Here is a 19,925-nt window from a genome sequence, read left to right on the forward strand (position 1 = left end):
GTATGTATTTACCACAGACTTCTATGTGATTAAATTCTCATCTTTCTTCAGTAAATATTTTATTATTTTAGTCAGCAATCATATACTATAGACTTGTTTGTTTTAAGCAGCAGCAATGCTGCCTTCAGTTAAGTTTTGAAATGAGATTTCACTTTGAAGCTAACTTAGCTGTGTTAGCTAAAAGCTAAAAAAGCAAGTCACATCTCACAGTGTTTTAAAGCTTGTTTATGAATCTGACAAGTAGCCAAACTATGCAACAACAGTGGCCATGACCAACAAATAACACTGGATATTTAGCTGGCAAAAAAAAATTCTAGAATTTTTTCTCAAATCCTGGAAAATGAAAAATACATCCAGAATAGAGCTTTGTTCTGTCCTAGAAAGTTAATTCAATGTATCGACCCAGATTATCAGCCAGGATTGAAATATGGATGACCACAGCTGCAACGCAGAATAAACCTGCAAAGTGGCTGTGACTTATGGAACTATTCACTAGGAAGTACTCAAATGTTGGTGGATAAGCAAATTCACGCTTTGCCCCTGACCATGAGAACAGAATAGAGACCTGTGGTTAGAGATTGCTGTAGTTATGAATGCAGATTTGGCTCATGCACATTGAAAAGCTGAGACAAATAACTCATTTGCCAGATTTTCTGGCACATACAAAGTGTTCAACAGCACGAAATGCAACATTATCTGAAGTGATGTAATAAGTGTACTTCAGAAATAGTAGCTGACAATGTAGACAAGAGTTGCTTCTTAGAGAGATTGTATAAGTCTGACATTTCTTACCTTTTGAATACTTAACCTTACTCTTGCCTCATGCATTTACCATCAGGGCTGTTGAAGGAGTGTGAACAAAAACAATGGAGTAGAAAAGAGCAGCACTGAAAACATACTGTCCAGTAAGAAAAGATTACAGAAAGCTGTACAATCTTGATGGTAGGAAAATTATTATTTTGAAATCTCCAGAAAATAAACTCAGAATATGTAATAACTATAGTACTGTCAGAAGTGGGGCATTATTTGCAGTGTAGATGCACAAATACTAACAAACTAGAGCTCTTCCATATTGGTAAAGGATAATTTAAGGAAGGTAATTTTTTCCCTCTTACATCTTTCTTGATGAAACAAATTATTTCCCTTTCCAGTATTTTGCCTCACCCATCTCTGAGAATAGGGAGCTTGAGCTCCCAGCCAGGCTACATAATTTACTAGTTACTATACTCATTAGCATAGCCAAAACTGACACAAATGTCCCTTGTAAAAACATTATATTTTCTATTTTAAAAGGCATATTAATACATGCACAGTATTTCTGTGGCTCAGACGCAAAATATACTCATAATTGAAATTGTTCTTATGGCTCCTTTTCTCTCCAAGAAAGTTACTGCCTTGGCTGAATTTTCCTTATGGAGTCATCCCATTTCTGCCTGATAGAGATTCAAAAAAGCCAAACTTTCTGGGAAAATGTAGAAGGCAAAAGAAAGGGCACGCTCACTGAGATCAGATCCAGTTCTGAAAGGGGGAAAGTCAGTTTAAGATTTTATAAAAAAAGTTGTTTTGACATAGGGTCTTCCTTTGTACATAAGACAAGTAACTTTGAGAAACTGTTTCCCTGAACCACATATAGGGCCCTGTAGGGCTTTTTCAGATGAAAGGAAAAGATGGCAATGTGATCTGCACAGGTGTCAACAAGAGTCTAATCAGACAACACTGGGACTGCAGAAGGCAGGCACTGAACTACAGAACCATTACTGCAAATGATGACAAATAGGTGGAAACAGCTTGGTTTAATGGTCAGACCTTAAAGTGAACTTGCGAGATCTATATGCAGTAAAAGCCTTTAATGCTTGTGCACTGAGAATCAGTGATATACTAGGGAATATGGAGTACCACAGTGCTATTATAGTATAGGTATTTCTAACAGGACCACTACCTTAATGACTTCTTTGTAGCTGTGTTACAATGTAATCAATTGTTGGAACGTGTGTGTGTGTGTGTGTGTGTGTGTGTGTGTGTGTGTGTGTGTGTGTCTGTGTGTGTCTGTGTGTGTGTCTGTGTGTGTGTGATGTCTACAGTGTCATCCCTAAAAACCAGTTCAATCAGACATAGACTGCAAAGACTGATGGAGCTTTGACATCTCTCACCTCTATAAGGCTTTCTGTGACTGTGAGCATCTTACTGTTTTCTATGTCTGGTCTGTGTCTGTTGGAACACAGGGACTGATTTCTACATGAAACAACACAGCTGTATATGAACTGCAACTGCAGTTTCTTGTAAAAAACATTTACTCCATCTCATTCTAAATAACTGCAGATCTGAAATGCAGAATCATAGAATCACAAAATCATTAAGGTTGGAAAAGACCTCTAAGACCATTGAGTCCAACCTAGTTCCACCATGTTCACCACTAAACCACACCTCCGAAAAACCAGGAAGTTCAGATTAACAAACCTTTCTCTATCACTTCTAGAAAATCTTGGATCCCATTTCCAAATAGATAAGAATATTTACAGAAAAATTCACTCAGAAAATTGAAACAAATCTTTGGAGCCTCATACACTTCAGAACATGGGTATCCTTAAAGCAGTAAACTTAATTTCCCAGATCTGCAAGAACAAATATATTGCCTTAATAAATATTTTCAATTGTGTGCCATGTAAAGAGTCTGTTGGCAGGGTCTTGATCCTTTACACCAAGAAAACATAACAGGAAACTCCAGGGAAACAGAAACATAACCAGTGCTGGACACACAGTGGGAGGTGCTCACAAGTCCAGTGCAGATTGTAAAAGGTGTCTAAAGGAAATTGTTCAGTTTATTACTTCTTACTTAAAAAGCAGTATATACCTTTGCTCAGGGCCTGGGAACCAAAGAATTTATGTAGGGGTAAAGCAGAAGACTGAATGATCCTCAGCTGGCCAAACTTACCCACTCTCTTCATTGAAGTACCAAAGCACAGAATTTGACACCCCCCTGAATATGTAATAATCTTAGTAAAAATTACTTCCATACCTGAGACATCACTGGACAGAATGTTTGCATAATGGTTCTAAAATGCTAGTACTATGGGTGGATACTTTATTAATTTTAAACATAAATATAACTATACATGAGACAGAGTTTGGCTTGAAGTATCCCTCATCTAATGAGCATCTTAAAGGTTCAAACACAAACAGCAAAATAGATTTTTTTCCATCGAGTAGAGGGTTAAAGAATCAAAGTTTCAAAAACTGTCAATGGCATGAGATGACCAGCTTAAGATATCATAAAGACGCTTGATCACCTTTGAAAACCTGGAGCAGGCACTCAAATCACTCTCCACTCTCGAAAAAATATCTTGCTCTCTGAAATAGCAAAATGTAGAGCTCACAGTGGTCACACCGCAAGAATAACATAGAGGAAAATAACAAAGGTACTAAGGTGACCAAGTGTGGTAGAATTGTAACACAGAAGGAAAAGGGCACAGTCCCATTGCAGTTATTCAGTTATTCATAAGCACTGACTTCTTTTGTCTATGTGTTTCAACGGGGGCAGGCACAAGGTATGTTGAGTTGTTCTAATGAAAGAAGGTTGCACTACCCATCACTGATTCAGAATGCAGGAAGGGCTGTGTTTGGGCATTCAAAGGGGCACAAAGAAAGCTTGCTACTGCTCCTCCTTCATTGCTTCTTGCAATGAAGTTAAAATGTGGCTTTTTAGACAAGCCATGTTATAAGATAATTTCTCCTAAAAAATAAACTCCTAAAAAATGCTCTTAAAAAAATGCCTGATCTATGTTTTCGGTCCACATAGATATTAAACCTAGTTTCCTAGACCCTGAAAAGCTAATTATGCATTCAATTAGAGTTTCTTAATAAAGATTAAAACTCTGAAGTCTATTACAGGCCCATATTTAATTCAACTGCCATTTTATCCACGCCATGAAAGTGTGAGTGGTAACAATGAATATAAATTATAATACATGCCATAGAGTGAATGCTATTTGTCCAAGTACGTTACTATAAAGAATTAAATTTTGCTATCGGTTCCATAATCTAGTTAAAATTGGTATTCTTTATTTGGTCTTTCAATGTAGTCCAATTTCCTACTTTGAAAAACAAATTCTAGGGAATAAAGAAAAGAGATTAATTTATCATTAAGACTCTGCTTAATTGAAGTCAATTCCGAACAAACTTGAATTCAATTTCTACTCATTAAATTGAATGTGCTCTGCGTTTCTCTCTGCATTGCTTTGAGCAAGCAGCTGAGAACAAGGGACTAACATCAAAATTATTAAATTGAGGAGATTTTATTTGGTCTTCACATGCCAGAGCCGCTTTGATGAGGAGCTGTTTTGGCACTGAAAGGAAACGAGAGCAGCTGGAGGAAAAATCAAATGAAACTAAGCCTCGGAAAATTGAAGAAAACGCAAGCTTAATAATATTTAATAATTAAATTTCCACAAACAATAGCGGCAAATGAAGTAATCTGCAAAGTCTGTGAACTCATTTGCATAATTGATGCCGGTCCCCTGTAAATGAATAATGAAGATAATAAAAGATGTTGCTAAAAATGGGCACAATAACAGCAAATTTCATCAAGCCGCGCGCTCTGATTAATCTGCTCTTGCAAATCAGCAGTGAGGGGGGATGCGTGATTACCCGCGCGGCGGCCGGCAGCAGGCGGCAGGCTGTCCCCGCCCCAGCCCCTGCCCTATCCCTGCCCCTGTCCCTGTCCTGTCCCTGCCCCAGCCCCTGCCCTATCCCTGCCCCTGTCCTGTCCCAGCCCCAGCCCCTTCCCTATCCCTGCCGCTGTCCCTGCCCTGTCCCTGCCCCAGCCCCTGTCCGTGTCCTGTTCCTGTCCCTGCCCCAGCCCGAGAGCCACCCCCGGCATGGGGCAGCCTGCAGCCCGGGGGCACCGCGCGGCTGCGGCACAGCTCCGGGGGCTTCCCATCCGCGCAGCCCCGGGGCGAAGGCGAGCTGGGAGCAGCCGGGAGCCGCACGCTCTGCCCACCGCGTGGGCCGGTACAAAGCTCTGCCGCTCGGGCTGCCCTGACCAAATTGCGGCGTCCTGTTCTGCGACCTTCCCGCAAGCCCAAGCGCTCTCTTGGTGAACGCTGTGCCCGGCTGGCCAGGTGAGGGGACACGGTCCCGATGTGTCATTGCCTGGAAGGGCCCTTCAAGGATGGAGAAGGTCAAGCTCGGGCCGCTGAGCGCCCGCAGTTTCAGCGCAGCCTGTCAGTCTTACCAACACTCCTTTATTCCTAAGAATAAGGCTTGCGCTGTGTATAACCACCCAACCTTCCCACTGATGGAGCCCCTCATGGCAGGATGCATGGCCCGACACTTCACACGGCAGCCTCTGCTCTACACAGATGAAGAACAAATGCCACAAGTATGAACTGATGGCCAGATTGTCATCTGGCTCGTGCTGGTAGCCATAAAATAGTACTCTAAAACCTAATACTCAGTTTACCCTGATTTAGCTACTCCCACGAGGGTCCAACTCCACAGATTTCACCGGCATTAATTAGTGCTTTTCACAAGACTGGGATTTTTCACAGATCAAAAGAAAAAAGAAAAATAAAACTGAGAAAACAGTGACGCTGCTTTCTAAAGCTGATGCGTAGGCTGGCAATGGACACTGTGCATTGGAAGCAGGCAAGTATTCCAAAAAACCGTATCTTTTTATAAAGAGAGCTACTACGCTCTTTTAAAGCATTTAGAAGTAATCATTTAGGAAGAAATTACATCATTGGGATTACTTATAGGAATATTCACAATAAAATATCTAGGCAAAAATAATAATTCCACTGAACAATTCTGCTTTGCACAGAATCCAGACATACAGGTATATCATTTGTCATAAACATAGAAAGATGGGAGAATCAAAGTCAAAAGGAAAGATTTTTAAACATTTCATGGTTTGATCCAAGAGTGGTACAGAGGATTTACTGGAATTCTTAATACATAAATAGTTACACTTTAATATTAGGCTATAACTTGGCATATAAAGACTCAAACAGAAATGTAATTATTTTTTCAGATCAGTTTTTGGGAAAAGTTTAGTTCATTTTTAACTTAAACAATTGTAAGAAAAAATTAAGTTTGATGGCTTGCAAAATTTTCCTATGCTTATATAACAAAACTTTGATATTAAAAATACGCATTTTCTAGCAGCTAAATCATGTTGAAGATTAAAACATCACACACTCCAGAACTTCTGTACCATAGCCACAGCTGAGGAATCTGCATGTATCTCATCATATTGACAGTACTAAGCATAGTTAGTACGGGGTTTGTTTTGTTGTGTTTTTTTAAAAAATATTTCCAGCTGTTTTAACTAATAGATTTCCCAAATTTTTTAGAACCCTAAAACTTAGGGGTTTGTCGCATTTTTCAAAAACAAGTGACATCAAAAAAACCTCATTACACGTGAACCTTAAATCTGGAAGAGCAGAGTGTGAGCTTTGGAAGAAAAGGCAGATAACCACACCAATTTGTATGAAAAAAGGGTCAAATGAATTAGTGAATTAAAAGCAAGATTCCCTCCATTCTGTCTTTTCCCACTGCCAGACAGACCTCTTTCAGCCAAGGCCCAAAGGTGGGATGCAATGTGTGACAAATTCAGAACAACTTCTGTAGCCCCAACATCACGACTCATTATATTGTCTAAAATATGTCCAACAGAAGTGAGTGAGTGTCAGTGTGCATGAAAAAAGAGTGTAGCATGGGCTAAATGCAGTGACCTTCCTTGTAATGTGAAAAGTTTGAAAACTATGTCAACAAGCTTCAACAACACTCCTTACAATCAGAGCAAATGGAGAACCTCAGTGGGATAGTAGTCACAGATTTTAAAAATCAAAAAGCAGATGTTTGATTGATTTAAGACATAGTACTTGCAGTTCTTAGATATATATGTTGATATAAAACTGATTTTATTTTGAAGAATCATCTTTTGTTTCCTCCTCTTTTTTAGCACTATCATTGTTACTCTGTTAGAAGTCATTATCAGAACATCTTTGTCTGACAGTAGGAACTGGGAATAATTAGATTTAGTCCAGTTCAGTCCAGTGACTCTGGTGCATTGACTTAAGACCTGACCATTGTTGACTAATTAATTAAAAGGATCCTGTATCAGATGCAAGTGTTGTGATTGTTTTTAACACCCTACAGTAGTCTTAGAAAAAATATTCTAGTTTGCTATTCTCTGCATGTTTTAGTTCTGGTATTCTCCATCTTTGAAGATGGACAACTGTGTTGTTAATTCTTTGCCTTTCCATCCAAAATATTGTTTAGAAATTAATTAGTAAGTTCGCACCTCAATGAGACACTAATTCAGAGATACTGAGACTATGCAGTATCTGATAAACGTGTGATTCAAAAAGGCTGGAACAGTTATCATTAACATCTATTTTTTTCCTTCCTTTCTCCCTCTCCTCTTCTTTCCCATTCCTAGAATGTTTATGTATTCCATGTTCTGTTCCACCAAACATTCCAGTATTGCATCTACATAGACACCAACCAGAGAGCATCCCAAAATACAGATCTGCAGCATATGCCTGTTTTGTCCCCTAGTGTTCCAAAGAAAGACTGACAGAATTCAGCAACTCTTGCAGGAAATTGTTCCATTTGAAGTTTCACTTGATCTTAGCTGACAGTTTTCAGGCAGAAGCAAATTACATTGCTCTCAGTACAGACTGTATGAGCTCTCATTGCAATGGGAGGAAAGGACTAAGGCTCATTCTTCCTTTGCCCCTGATTTTTACCATTCCTAAGTGGAGTTTGTGGGTTTTAACTGCAGAGCCTCTCAGTAAATCCAGCCAATGCCTTCTTAGGCTAAGTCAGTCTGGGAAGTTGTGTTAGACCTTTTCATACTCTCCTTATCATTCAGCTGCCATGTTTCCCTCTATTATAGTCATAGTTAACTTGTCAATGTGCTTGTTAAGAAACAGGATTTCTTTGACCACTCCAGCTGTTTTTTTTTCATTGCATCTTGAAATTGTATATGATAGTCTTCCATGCTAACTGGCTCTAAAAACTGTAACCTTCAGCTCTGTGTTCTGCTGTATTTCAAAAAAAGAAAAACTAAAAATTGACCGACTAACAGGACTTCTATCATACTTTTGGAATAGACTTCTTCCTGTGAAGGATTTCTCCTCAAACCTTACACCATTACATTGTCTAAGTTGAGTTTTGTGGCAATTTTCATATTTTAAATGTTCCTTTTTCTTTTTAATTGCTAGTCTAGTAGCTGTTACTAAGAGAAGACATAAAAAGGTGTCACATAAACTTCTGACCATGGCTTAAAGATTGACAGAAGTATCACTAGAGATTGTATTTCTTCTACCAGTTCTCATAACTAGGGCTTTGGCTCATACTGTCATGTATCTAGTCATAGCTGGTGACATTTGTTTATGTAATGTGCTTTTTTCTTCTAGTAAATGAGGAGATTTATCGTCACGCTATACTAAATTCCATATCACAGCAAGTAGCAATGGACAACCAAAATAATCTCATTGGAAAGCTGATGTTGAAGAGTTATTTTGCCAAAAAGTTAAATTCATGACTTAATCACACAAACAGCATTATATAAAATGAATAAAATCCAAGGGGGAAATCTTCATCCAAAAATAGTAGTGTCACTAAAAAACATTCTGGGACAATTTTCTCTGGCTTGTTCAGCATCATCAAACCATTAATTCTAGGTGATACTTTCAGTGACACTCCCTCAGAGGAACAACATTAGACATTCACTTGTATGATCTTCACCTTGTATGAAGAGAATGAATAAAAAATGAAGTTCTTCACTGTGAACTATTCCCCGACTAGCCATTTTCATTTAAAATACTGTTTATTTTACTTTGACAGTCTGAAGGTTAAATTAACTCTGAGTTTTCTGTTCTTCTACTGTGAAGCTAGTTGGAAGACTCAGTGCATACTGCTGCCTCTTAGGACGGTAAAGGAAGTGATAACATACAGCCCAAATGATAATACTCTTAACACTACTGAAAGTCTAAGTCATAGATTCATCAAAAACTTTCTGACCAGTGATACGTTGCTCTGTCAAGAGCATTCAAGATCTTGATTACTAACACAGAAGCATGGGAAATAAAAATGAATTAAGATACTGTTTCAAAATAAACATTTTCAGGGATGTTTCCTATTCGTTCCATAACACGTGGCTACGTACCTCCAGTAGAGATACTGTTCCTGGGCCAGAGATGGAAAGGATTTAGGTTCTTGTACATATTTAAGGATTTGATCCCTATACTGGATTTACTACCACTGCCTAATCAGGAGAGAAGGTTTTGATCACTCTGCCTATGAAAAAAGCATAAGTGTATTGGTCATGCATATCCCTTTGCTCTTCTTAATTACAACCTTTAAGTAAAATTTTGGACATACTCTGCATTATAGATTTTGTAATTGCCTTCTCCCTATCATTAGTGAATATTAACTGAATTCACATGGAAGGAGAGTTTTCTAAACAATGAGGATCAGCCTTTTAGCTGAGGTTACCAGAATCTATGTGGGAATAGCATGTGTCACTGCAGTCATGTCACAAAATACATACACTGCACTGGGAAGCTACACCGAGAGAGCCATACCAGCTTTTTCTAGAATAAACCAGTAAAGCAGACTGGTACTGGAGATATTTGCTACTAGCTCATACAGAAATGAGTTCTGAGCCTTTTGAATTATTTGTTCCGTGCTCTAGCTGATAAACCACAGCCTATTTATTACACTATTTATGCCTCATTGTTCAAAATTCACTTGTCTATCATGAAAGGCTGCTACATTGTTAAAAAAAGTAAATCTTAAATACGCAAAGTCCTAGCAACTGTATGAAGAATATCTTTTAAAAGTATATCTACAGTTGGATATTCAGACTGACTACTTGTCTTAATTTATGCAAATATAGCCTATAGCTAAAAGCTTTGTATATTTGTTTCCCTGTGGTATTAGTATTCAAAAAAATAGGACATTCTTTCAAGGGCATTTTATAAACGCAGAACTATAATTTATATAGCAAATTAAAGCTCATACAAAATGTGTGCACTGAGCTACAGATTAACATATTTAATTTTAGTATTACCTGCAAACCTATTTTTTTCCATGCACTGCTCTAATTAGCCATATAAAATCAAGTCAGTATGTTGTAAGCAATTATTTTAGTGGGAGTAGAAAGAGAATCTGAATTAAATATATGGCAAGAGATAATATCTTATGGAAATTAATATACTCATTTGTGTCAAGAAAAATGTGTTCTAGCTAAATTTTATAAGATAGTTTGGAGTTCAAACATATGACTCATGTAGAAGTTGTAGTTTTATAGTTATTAAGATGTTAGACTGTGGATCTGCTTTTAAGTTCCTTATTAATGTGCCAGTGCTCATTCTTTGATATCTACAGATTGTCAGTAACTACTGACATTTCATATTGTGAAATTCCTCTTATTATGAATATTCACTCCCCCTACAGTCAAATGTGCAAACTGTTAGTAAATCTGTATGTTAAAAGAAGGATTTCTTCCATCATTTAAATATATATATCATACTTGGCTCTTCATATTTTTATTTTTGTAACTATTTAAGAGAATTAAATTATGTTGAAAATCCAAATGTAATTTTTCTTTCATTGAAATGGAAAAGTAATCATATAAACAGTAATTTTTTTCTTCCCCATTTTACTCTCAAAAAGTATGAAAGCTAAATATGAAAATTCTGTTTAAGGAATGAGAAAACAAAAAGTGATCCATTGTGATAGTAAACTTCAGCTGTTTCCTCCTAATACGGTTCCCAATTTTGATGGGATTCAGACAGCAGAAACCATTTTCTAGCACTAAGAGCATTTAGCTGATCAAGTTGCTGTAATTCAGAATTTTACACTCAATTTTAATTGTAGAGTCTGCAATCACGCCATAGTTAAGTTTCTTTTGTAAGAAGGATAACAGACCCAGACAATTCCTCCTACTTCTTGCTCATGATCTCAGAATATCCAAAAAAGGTCAATACTAACCACATGGAAGTCTGATGACTGCATAACGATCTTGCGGCCTTAAAGCAACTCTTCCCCATTTCTTGGCACAGAAGTTGTTGACTGACATAGCTGCTTTATACCTCCACTCTGCCTTGGGAGAATGATAACACAGAATTTTATTGCTTGGAAGGGCCTCCCTAAGAAAGCAAGCAGAAAATAAAGTCTTTTAGAAGAGATACAAAAAATGGAATTATATTTTTGCCTTCTTGCCTCCAGCATCATACAACAGAAGCTAATGCACAAGAAAGTTCCTGGATCCAGAACTGTGAAGGAAAGTTTTCCCATCTCATGAAAATTCAAAACTTTCATATGATTTATTGTTTCACATCTGAACAAATCAGTGGGCACTACAAAAATACAGTGTACAGAGGCATATCCTAGTTCTTTCTTTAGCCTTCTCTTACATCCCAGCTGAGCATCCTGGTCACTTGAAGTATGAGGCAAGTTGTTCTCAAACTTCCCACTGAAGCCTTTTCATCTTCCCTAAACAAAAAATTTTCATTTTATGAATCTTTACCAGGACAGAACAACAACTACTGACCATTCTTAAGCAGCTGCATTTTATACATATATATAAAACCACATATACACACACACATACACATACTCCTATGAAACAGCTGGATTTGGACAAATCATCATCTCTAGTGAAACTCATTATGTTTTACAGATCCAAAATAGTTTCCTCCATCTATAGGAGGAATAATTTCCAATCTTCTATATTACAGTGTACAAGTAAAAGGAGTATGAAAAAATATTTTTATTTAAAACTTTCCTTAGCATTGTAGGACAAATTGGCAACATGGCCTCAACCCAGACTGTAAAAATATGTGGAAGAACTTCAAATGTGACAGCTAAACCTTGCACTCAACATAAAGTGCAGTAGGAGTGACAGAAAAAGTGGCAGACAAATTAAAGAGCTACCTCTGTTTAAGCAATTTTTTTGTGACAGCATTTTAAAAGTTTGCTGGGCAATTACTCTAAAATGACAGCGTACTGCTGAGCAGGTAGTGCACTGAGAACATAAAAGAACTTGTCAATAGTTATTTCAATAGGCACTCTCAAACTCACGGGAGCTTTAGTATACATCATTACATCATTAAAATATTAAATTATTTCAGCTATCACAGATGTAAAATTGTTGCTGCACCTATTTTGCTAATTAACTCTGACATTTATGCTTATGCTTATGCATAAATGTTACATATTTCAGAGATGGTTCATTTTTACATGCTAGTTACTAGTCTGCGGATTGAATCAACATGCTTGTAGTATCAGAATAAGTTGCTGTACCGAAATACAGCAAACTTTTGGGTCACTGATGTTGTCTTGCATTTAATTTTTCTTCCTCACCTTCTTCAACTATCTAAGTCCACCTGTTGGGGTGATGTAAAGAAATTATTTCCATGTAGTATTTTAAAAGCATGTTCATTCTGTTGTACCAGAAATTATCACAAGTATGAATTGTGATTTTCTTTCAAAAGAAAACAGTTTGCTTACAAAGCAAATACAAATATGGTCATGTAACAGAAAATACTCAAGTAATATTACTAAAGAAATATTTTGCATCTGCTTTATATTACGTACCTTCTGTGTGCTTTTTTGTACATATTTACTCAATATTAATAACGGACCATTTTGGAACATAGCCTTCTTTTAGCATTTTAAAGATTCTCTGCATATTTCAGTAAAAATGGAATAGGTTTGCTCTACAAAAACATTCTCCTCTGATGAGTGTGGCCAAATTTCCAATAGATATTTTTATCAGTAAATTAACTTCTCCCTAGTTACAACAGTCCAACTGGAGTGTCAAAGAATGACTTTTGTAATACATGGGCTAAACCTGCATTTAGGCAAAACTCCCATCAAAATAAATGGGAATGTCTCCTACAGTTCTGTTTCTGAACATGCCTACACATATGCCAAACTTCAGGCTTAAGTAGCCCTATTGAAGTCCACAGGACCACGTGCCTAGAATTAATCCCATATAAATTTGCAGGCTTAAAGCCTAAAGAGGGAGTCTAAAACTGAGCCTTACAGGAACAATGGCTCAGAGATTCTAAAAGGAACTGCTTAGGAAAACTTACACTCAGACTGCAATGCCTAACTCCTCTAGTCTCCTTTGAAAAATCTCTTCATTTGCTCCAGTTATTTCCTGAGTAGTTCAAGGCTCCTGTGTGACAGGCAAAAAAGAGAAGAGATACCCTCTCTGCTTTAGCTACCTCCAGGATTCATGCAGGATATGAATAGTTCTGATCCAGATCAAGCTCTTCACTTTATCAACTGGCATAAATATCTAATATGATAATGCTAGACCTGTATTCATTAGTGCTTTAGTCAATGGGGACATGTTTGTAATGGTAAGACACTGTCATTTAGTGGGGAAAAGATTATTTAGTGACAGGTAAATTATTGCTATATCTCATTAGGAATGTTATGTTCTTGTGCTGAGTTAAGACATACCAATTGCAAAGAGGTAATCATCATAATAGCATCAAGATGTTGCTATATTTGGATATGATTTGAGCTCACCAGTGAATCAGCCCATTGTCACCTACCAGCCTGGAGTACAGGGAAGATGCTGCTCTACAGTGAGTCAGGTACAGAGGAAAAATACAGACCCTACTATGACCACCTACTAGATGTATTTAGCAATTTGTTTCTAGAAGCCTGTAATTTTATAACTGAAGGGTGGAATATTTTGAAAGTTTCTGAACCTGCAAGGAAAGGTATCTAATTTATCCAGTAAAGCAATCTGTCTACAGTATAGTATTCTTATTTTGTGATAGCTGGTATCTGACAAAATTATACAAGTCTGTAAGCCTGAATCAGTTATACTAGATCATTTTGCTTGATTCCAGTAGTAGAAAGGGATATGATATCCATTTGCACTCCTTTTACTGCTAGCCAGCTCAGTCAGTCTTTGTTTAATAAAATACTGTACCCTCCTAAGGAAGACGTCAGATGTAGCAGAATTGTCTCTGACAAACAAAAGTGCCACAAAGGGTTCAAAGACTCCTACATTTGATGAAATTCTCTCTCACAGTAGGAGGTGTAAAGACCTAATATACAGAAATTCGGAAAAATTTCTTCGCCATTTTCTTACTGTAATGGGAGTTCTTCAGGTATGAATGGCTAGAAGGTGTTCCTAAGTAGATTCCAAGGCAGTGCTACGTGCCAGAGAGTATCTCTCGTGTTTAATCTTACTCATAGAACTGTAAGTCCATTTGTTACATTAAAAAACTGGGTTTTCATCCACCCCTCAATGCCCTTCAAACTCTCACAGACATGGTGACACAGTGTTGCGCAGTGATCCCCAGGACTTCCCAGATCACTAAGAAAGGAAGAAATGTTCTTTTCTTGACAAGTCTACTGCCTTGGGCAGTTCTGAAAGTTGGTCATTTTCTCATTTCTGTTCTCCTACACAACAAATAACCCAATACATACAGCTCAGTAAGAGCGTTTTCCTACGCTCAGAAGAGAACAAGCCCTTTGGTTACACTGGATCCAACGACAGGTGAATCATTTCTTTCCTGGAGACCTAGGCACAGTTTTCTTCATTTCTGAATGACCAGGCACAGTCTAGCTCCAAAAAGATTGCATTAAATTTTAATAATTGGACTAATCTAAACAACTTTCGTTTTAGACTAATGATGTGCATGGCTTGCATCTGCAAATACTTCTCTATATATGCTTATATTTTAATTAGATAAATTAAAGTTTTACATTGTTATTAATCTGCAAATTATGTTTTAATTCACCTGTCACATATTTAGCAATATCTAATGATCAAAGAGAAATTTTAAGATTTTAAAATTACAAAGAGAATTGTCATTTACTAATGTGCTCGGCAATCATTCAGCTTCACAGCTGAGTTATGGTATTCCAAGCTTTTTGGCTATGTCCTACTCTTCCTCCCGTAGCCAGTCAGATCTAACTAAAGATCCTTGCTTGTTACTGTTTTAGGCTTTCTCTTCCCTCAGCAAACCTGCAGAGAGTTAATCACAAAGTATAATGAAGAAATTAGTAATGAACAGCATTACTAACATGGTCCAAAGTATTTCTACACCACTATCAAAACAGTTGCCCGTGGTGAAAAAGAGAAGCCTACTGCCATTATAAAAGGAAAACAGCATCAAACAGTATTTCCTTTTCCTTGAATATTTCCTCAGAAGTAGGAAAGAAAAAAAAAATGAAAGAACTGAAGAAATTGCATTCTTCTTCTAAAGGAGAATATATTTAAAATATTTTAAAGTCTATACAGATCTCCCATTAAGGGAATCTAGAAATCAGAAGAATGTGTTCCCATTGGACCTGCACAGAAATTTCAGTGCAATTATTAACACTTTCCAAATTATTTCTGATATCCTTTATCCCATAAAAGCAATGGTAACACCAGTTCTAAGAACCAAAACTTTCCTTAGATCAGGAGCTCTTCAAAATCCTGTGCTTATAAACACCAGCTGTTTCTCTCGTACAGAATCAGCTGTGTCAGTACCATCTTATTCAGCAAGGAAGTCTTAGAATGACTCTCCTTGATGCTGGGGAGAAATGATAGTTCCATCTGACCTGAAGTGATCCTGAACATCACCTGAGAGTTCAGTTGATCTTACAAGCAATTCTCTATCCCCCTGCTCTCCTGACTGTACCAGTCTTATATGGGATTTGTTGGATCCATCTTGAAGAAGACAGAAACCTGAGACATCAGACTTTAGATCAGAAATACTAACAACATTCCTCCTGTTGCACAGCTAAAATAAACCATAAGTAACATGAATACTTCTAGTATCAGGCATTCTAAATGCAACTAAAATTTCCCATAAAAAGGAAGTCAGTTTTTTCACCCCAATTTACTGCACTGACAGAGGAACCCCTCTTGATTTACATTACCTTATAAGAACAAAAAATTGCTATTATATATGCCAAAATGTTACCTGATAAATTTTTTAGAATTAGAGATTACACCAAAAATATTTTCAATGAAATCTAAAAACAGAGAAGCAAATTTAAGCCTCTAATTCATTAAGGGCTAAACCTTCAAGGCTGAAGGTCATATGTCACTTCTGGGGGATTACAAACAAATCTAAATATTTCACCATGATTTTTGGATCATAGGAAAATGTGACAGTACTAATAATACATGGTATGATATACTGCTAGACACGTTGGACAAATTATGTCTGCTACTGAATAAATGTGGAAGGAGCCTGCATCAGAAAACTTCCTGCTGGGTCACAAACATACATCAGGAATGGTTTGTTTTCAGCACAAGAAAAATTGCCATTGTCATATTCCAAAGTGAGTGTAAATTGTTTTATTATAAACTCCCTGTTGGTCCCTGTTTAACTGAGAAATCATTCAATCTAAATTTATCTTTTCTCTGCATGGCAGTGCCATGTGTTGGTATTACCAAACTCTGCCTCAGTAACAAGACCAGCATTCCTTTAAAAGACAGACTGTCCTCTTGATCCTAAGCAACCTTGCCATACATTAACTCTTGGTTTGCCCCCACTTACTTTGATTTGTAATCCAAGGGTCTCAATTTTACGAAGACAAGGCTTCATTGTTACTGATTCACAAGGCAATCAGTCTCCACAAACTTCCACCATGCTTGGCAATTATACATGTATGTATATGAATATATCCCTTTCGAAAATAATAGGGAAAATAATAAAACTATTCCCTATTTACATGACCTCTTGTAGCTTCAATAGAGAGAAAAGCCTAGTCCAGATTAGCAATGACAGATAAACCTATTCTGGCCATCCTCCATTCACCTGATTTTCATTTGATTTCCAAGTGAACTGACCTGCTTAAATAATGCCACTTAAATGTACACAAAAACAGTACGTAGCCCTTGTGGTTCTCCTTTATATTTGTCACTCATCCATCTTGTCTTTAGCAACTGATGGGAATAGGGGAAGTGTCAAAGACCCAAAAAGAAGAGTGAAGCAACCACTCAGCCATCATAGAGGCTCTAATTAGTCTGAGAAGGTCTTAATGCCTGTCTCCAAGAGCTCCACCAAGGAAGGCTTTGTTGAGGATGTAATTTTTCACACTTAGTGCTACAAAATGACAACCTGAAGCAAAATCAAATCCACCACAATTAGTGTCACAAACAGTTCCGTTATACCATTAAGAGCACAGCTAAGTAAGCTTTAGCAGCTTACTTATCTGCAAAAGATTAAAAGTTATATACTTGGATTTATTTCCATTTGCTTTTCATATGTAAACATCTGCCCACATTCAAAAGGGAACAGAGTTGTTCAAAACAAAACAGGAGGATTTCTTTCATTTTCCTTAATTGGCAATTGCAAACAAGCAAGTCATCAGACAACACTTCCACCCACTAATTTAACCTCTGGGGAATAGGAATATATTTTGTATCTTACCACTCTTCACTGAAAACCTGGAGCAATTTGTATACTTTCTTTAAGAAAGAAGGTTGAAAGACAGCATGTTGCTAGAAAATGTGGTGATCCAGTCTTTCCTGTATCCAGCTTCCCTATGTTCTCACTGACCGAAGTTGTAGCCAGTTTAGTGTGACTTGCACAGGCAAGCCAAGCCAAGAAGAAAGTAGAAGACAGTATTGCTTCTCTAATCAAACTAATGAAAGGCATCCTTAAAGCATATAATTCATTCCTCTTTTATAGGTTTTCCAGAAGAGGATATCTAAGGAAGGCCATAGCAGAAGGGTGACTCTTCCCTTCTGTTATGCTTTTTGTTTTTAAAGAACCCGTTATCTACTGGATGGAAAAAAATCAACAGTCCTTCTAAACCTCTTTTTAAAATGGGATTTTTCCAGTTCCTCTTCTGGAACCAGGTCTGGTTTTTTACGTTTTTGTTTGCATATCTGGAGAAAGTAGGAGCCACAAGTAGTAAAAACGATAGTTTACTTCCAGGTGACTGGGAGATCTTCCAAATTAAGAAGGGCATTTGCCTATTGTATTTTTGCAGTATGCAGAAATTTAAGCAGTTATCTGGAAAGCAGGTGTTAGAACATGGCTTTGACTCAGCTAAAACTGAGAAAGGCTTATTTCCTATGACAGGAAAGAGAACCTGAGTTTGCCACTGCCCTTCTCCTGCCTGATTGCTGTTTTTCAGTTCAACAGCACGTGACGGAGAAGCTGCGAGTGTTCCCGAAGCACAGGCAGACTGCTGCTCCCCATGGCAGCTAGCAGGTCCCAGCCAGGCCAGTTGTGGCTAATTTAAGAAGTCACAGGTGCAATAATAATCTAACAGCAGGAACTAAGTCATCGTGGTTATTCTTTTGGATATAGAACCGCAGCTAAAGACTGAGATCTGTCTCGGGTATGAACTTACATCAGACCCTGTAAGACAGTTAAAGTAAATCTTCAGCAGGGACCTCAGGAGTTAGAGAGGAAGAGAAAATGTAGCTGTACTCTGAGTTTTGGACATGTGTGTATACTGTATTATTTTGAAGATCCCCTAGCCTAAAATGAGACAAAAATTAAAAATATTTGTAATGAACTGCAGTGACAAGTACTCCTGCTACTGGCTTTCTTTCCTGTTGGGAAAAGTAGTTCGTGAAATATCATTAGAGAGTTTGCTGTAGCTGCATGATATTTGTTTATTAAAACCCATTGATGTAACTAGGAAGCAAAACATTGCATTTGCCAATAAAACTATTGCTACAGAAAATCACATATCATTACAGTTATTATCATCACAAGGGTGTGCTCCAGAGAGTGCCAATCAATAGGTTGTGGGTTTTCTGTTAAAAAATTAGTGTGTCATGATATTCAAGCATAACTTTAACCTCCCTTTGGACAAGCATCTAAAAATGAAAGAAGAAATTATGCATTTGAATAGAAGAGCCTTAGAGAAAAAAGGAGATTTATTATTAATCCAAGAGCAATAACTGTGCACACAAGAAATGCATCCAAAATATGGTATGTTTAGTGGTAGGATCTCACTTATCTCAAAGCTACCAAAAATTAGAAATCTCTTAATGAAGTACAACTGTATCATTCAGATGCAAAAACGAAGAAAGTGTTCACCTTGTGAGAAAAGCAGCACAGAGACCCCATTAAAGGAGATATTAGAGTTGGAGGATGAAAGTTAGGAAACCACTACAGATAAAATAGGAACAAAAAAGCAGAAGCACACATTTGATTTCTGAAAACTTTTGAAAAGGTACCAGTTGAGAAAAACAAAGGGGGAGAAATCAAAACAAAGCTTGTTTTCTGACATTTCCTTGCCAAGACCAAAAAAAATACAGATAGTAAAAAACAAAAAGCATTATCTGAGGATGATGTGAACACACTAATTGGTAGGCTGTAGAGTGAGTAACTCAAGGGACTTACAAGGTGAACAACATTCTGAGTGCCGGGAGAAATTACTTGTATGTTAATCATTCACAATCCGGGAAAGAATAAGAACGCCTACCCATTCCTCCATGATCATAATTTCTGGGGTTTATTATGGTGGGAGTATTTCTTATATTAAAAACATGAAAATGTAAAAAAAACCCCACTTTGTTTCATAATACATTTCATTGCTATCACTATTCAATTAACATAAAGTCCTAAACAGAAAAGATCCTTTTTTACCTGAATCTCTTTTCTTTTTCAAAATTCAGCTAGTCAAGCGGTTTATTTTTATCTGTACATTTTAAGAAACATGTTTGGAATGAAAAATATCCTTTCTAAAGCTGCTTTTCTCCCATCTCCATTGTTGTTTATTCTAGCTGTGTGTTACAGCATAACTGTAGTGCACTAGGAACACTGCGGGGGGCAGGGTTTGGAAAGGGCAGCTGGTTCAAGGTTAAGCTGAGATAAAGCCATAACTTGCTTTAGACTTATCTATGTCTCATCTCAGCTGTGCAATATGACCCTCTCTTCTTGCTGAGCTTCACTATCTGATTCTGATACTGTGAT

At 37.3% G+C, this 19,925-nt stretch overlaps 1 protein-coding gene across 1 annotated transcript in view; it reads right to left on the reverse strand.

Annotated features, from left to right (window-relative positions):
* LOC116791050 overlaps nt 1-19,925 on the reverse strand; it is a 225,013-nt gene that overhangs the window by 169,766 nt on the left and 35,322 nt on the right. The window contains exons 5-6 of the mRNA XM_032696701.1: nt 11,005-11,162; nt 9,176-9,274 (exon numbers count right to left, since the gene is read on the reverse strand). Of these exons, the coding sequence (XP_032552592.1) occupies nt 9,176-9,274; nt 11,005-11,162 (257 nt within the window). The remainder of the gene's footprint in view (nt 1-9,175; nt 9,275-11,004; nt 11,163-19,925) is intronic.

The sequence above is a fragment of the Chiroxiphia lanceolata genome, chromosome 9 (genome assembly GCF_009829145.1).
Source record: "Chiroxiphia lanceolata isolate bChiLan1 chromosome 9, bChiLan1.pri, whole genome shotgun sequence".
In the NCBI taxonomy this organism is placed as follows: Eukaryota; Metazoa; Chordata; class Aves; order Passeriformes; family Pipridae; genus Chiroxiphia; species Chiroxiphia lanceolata.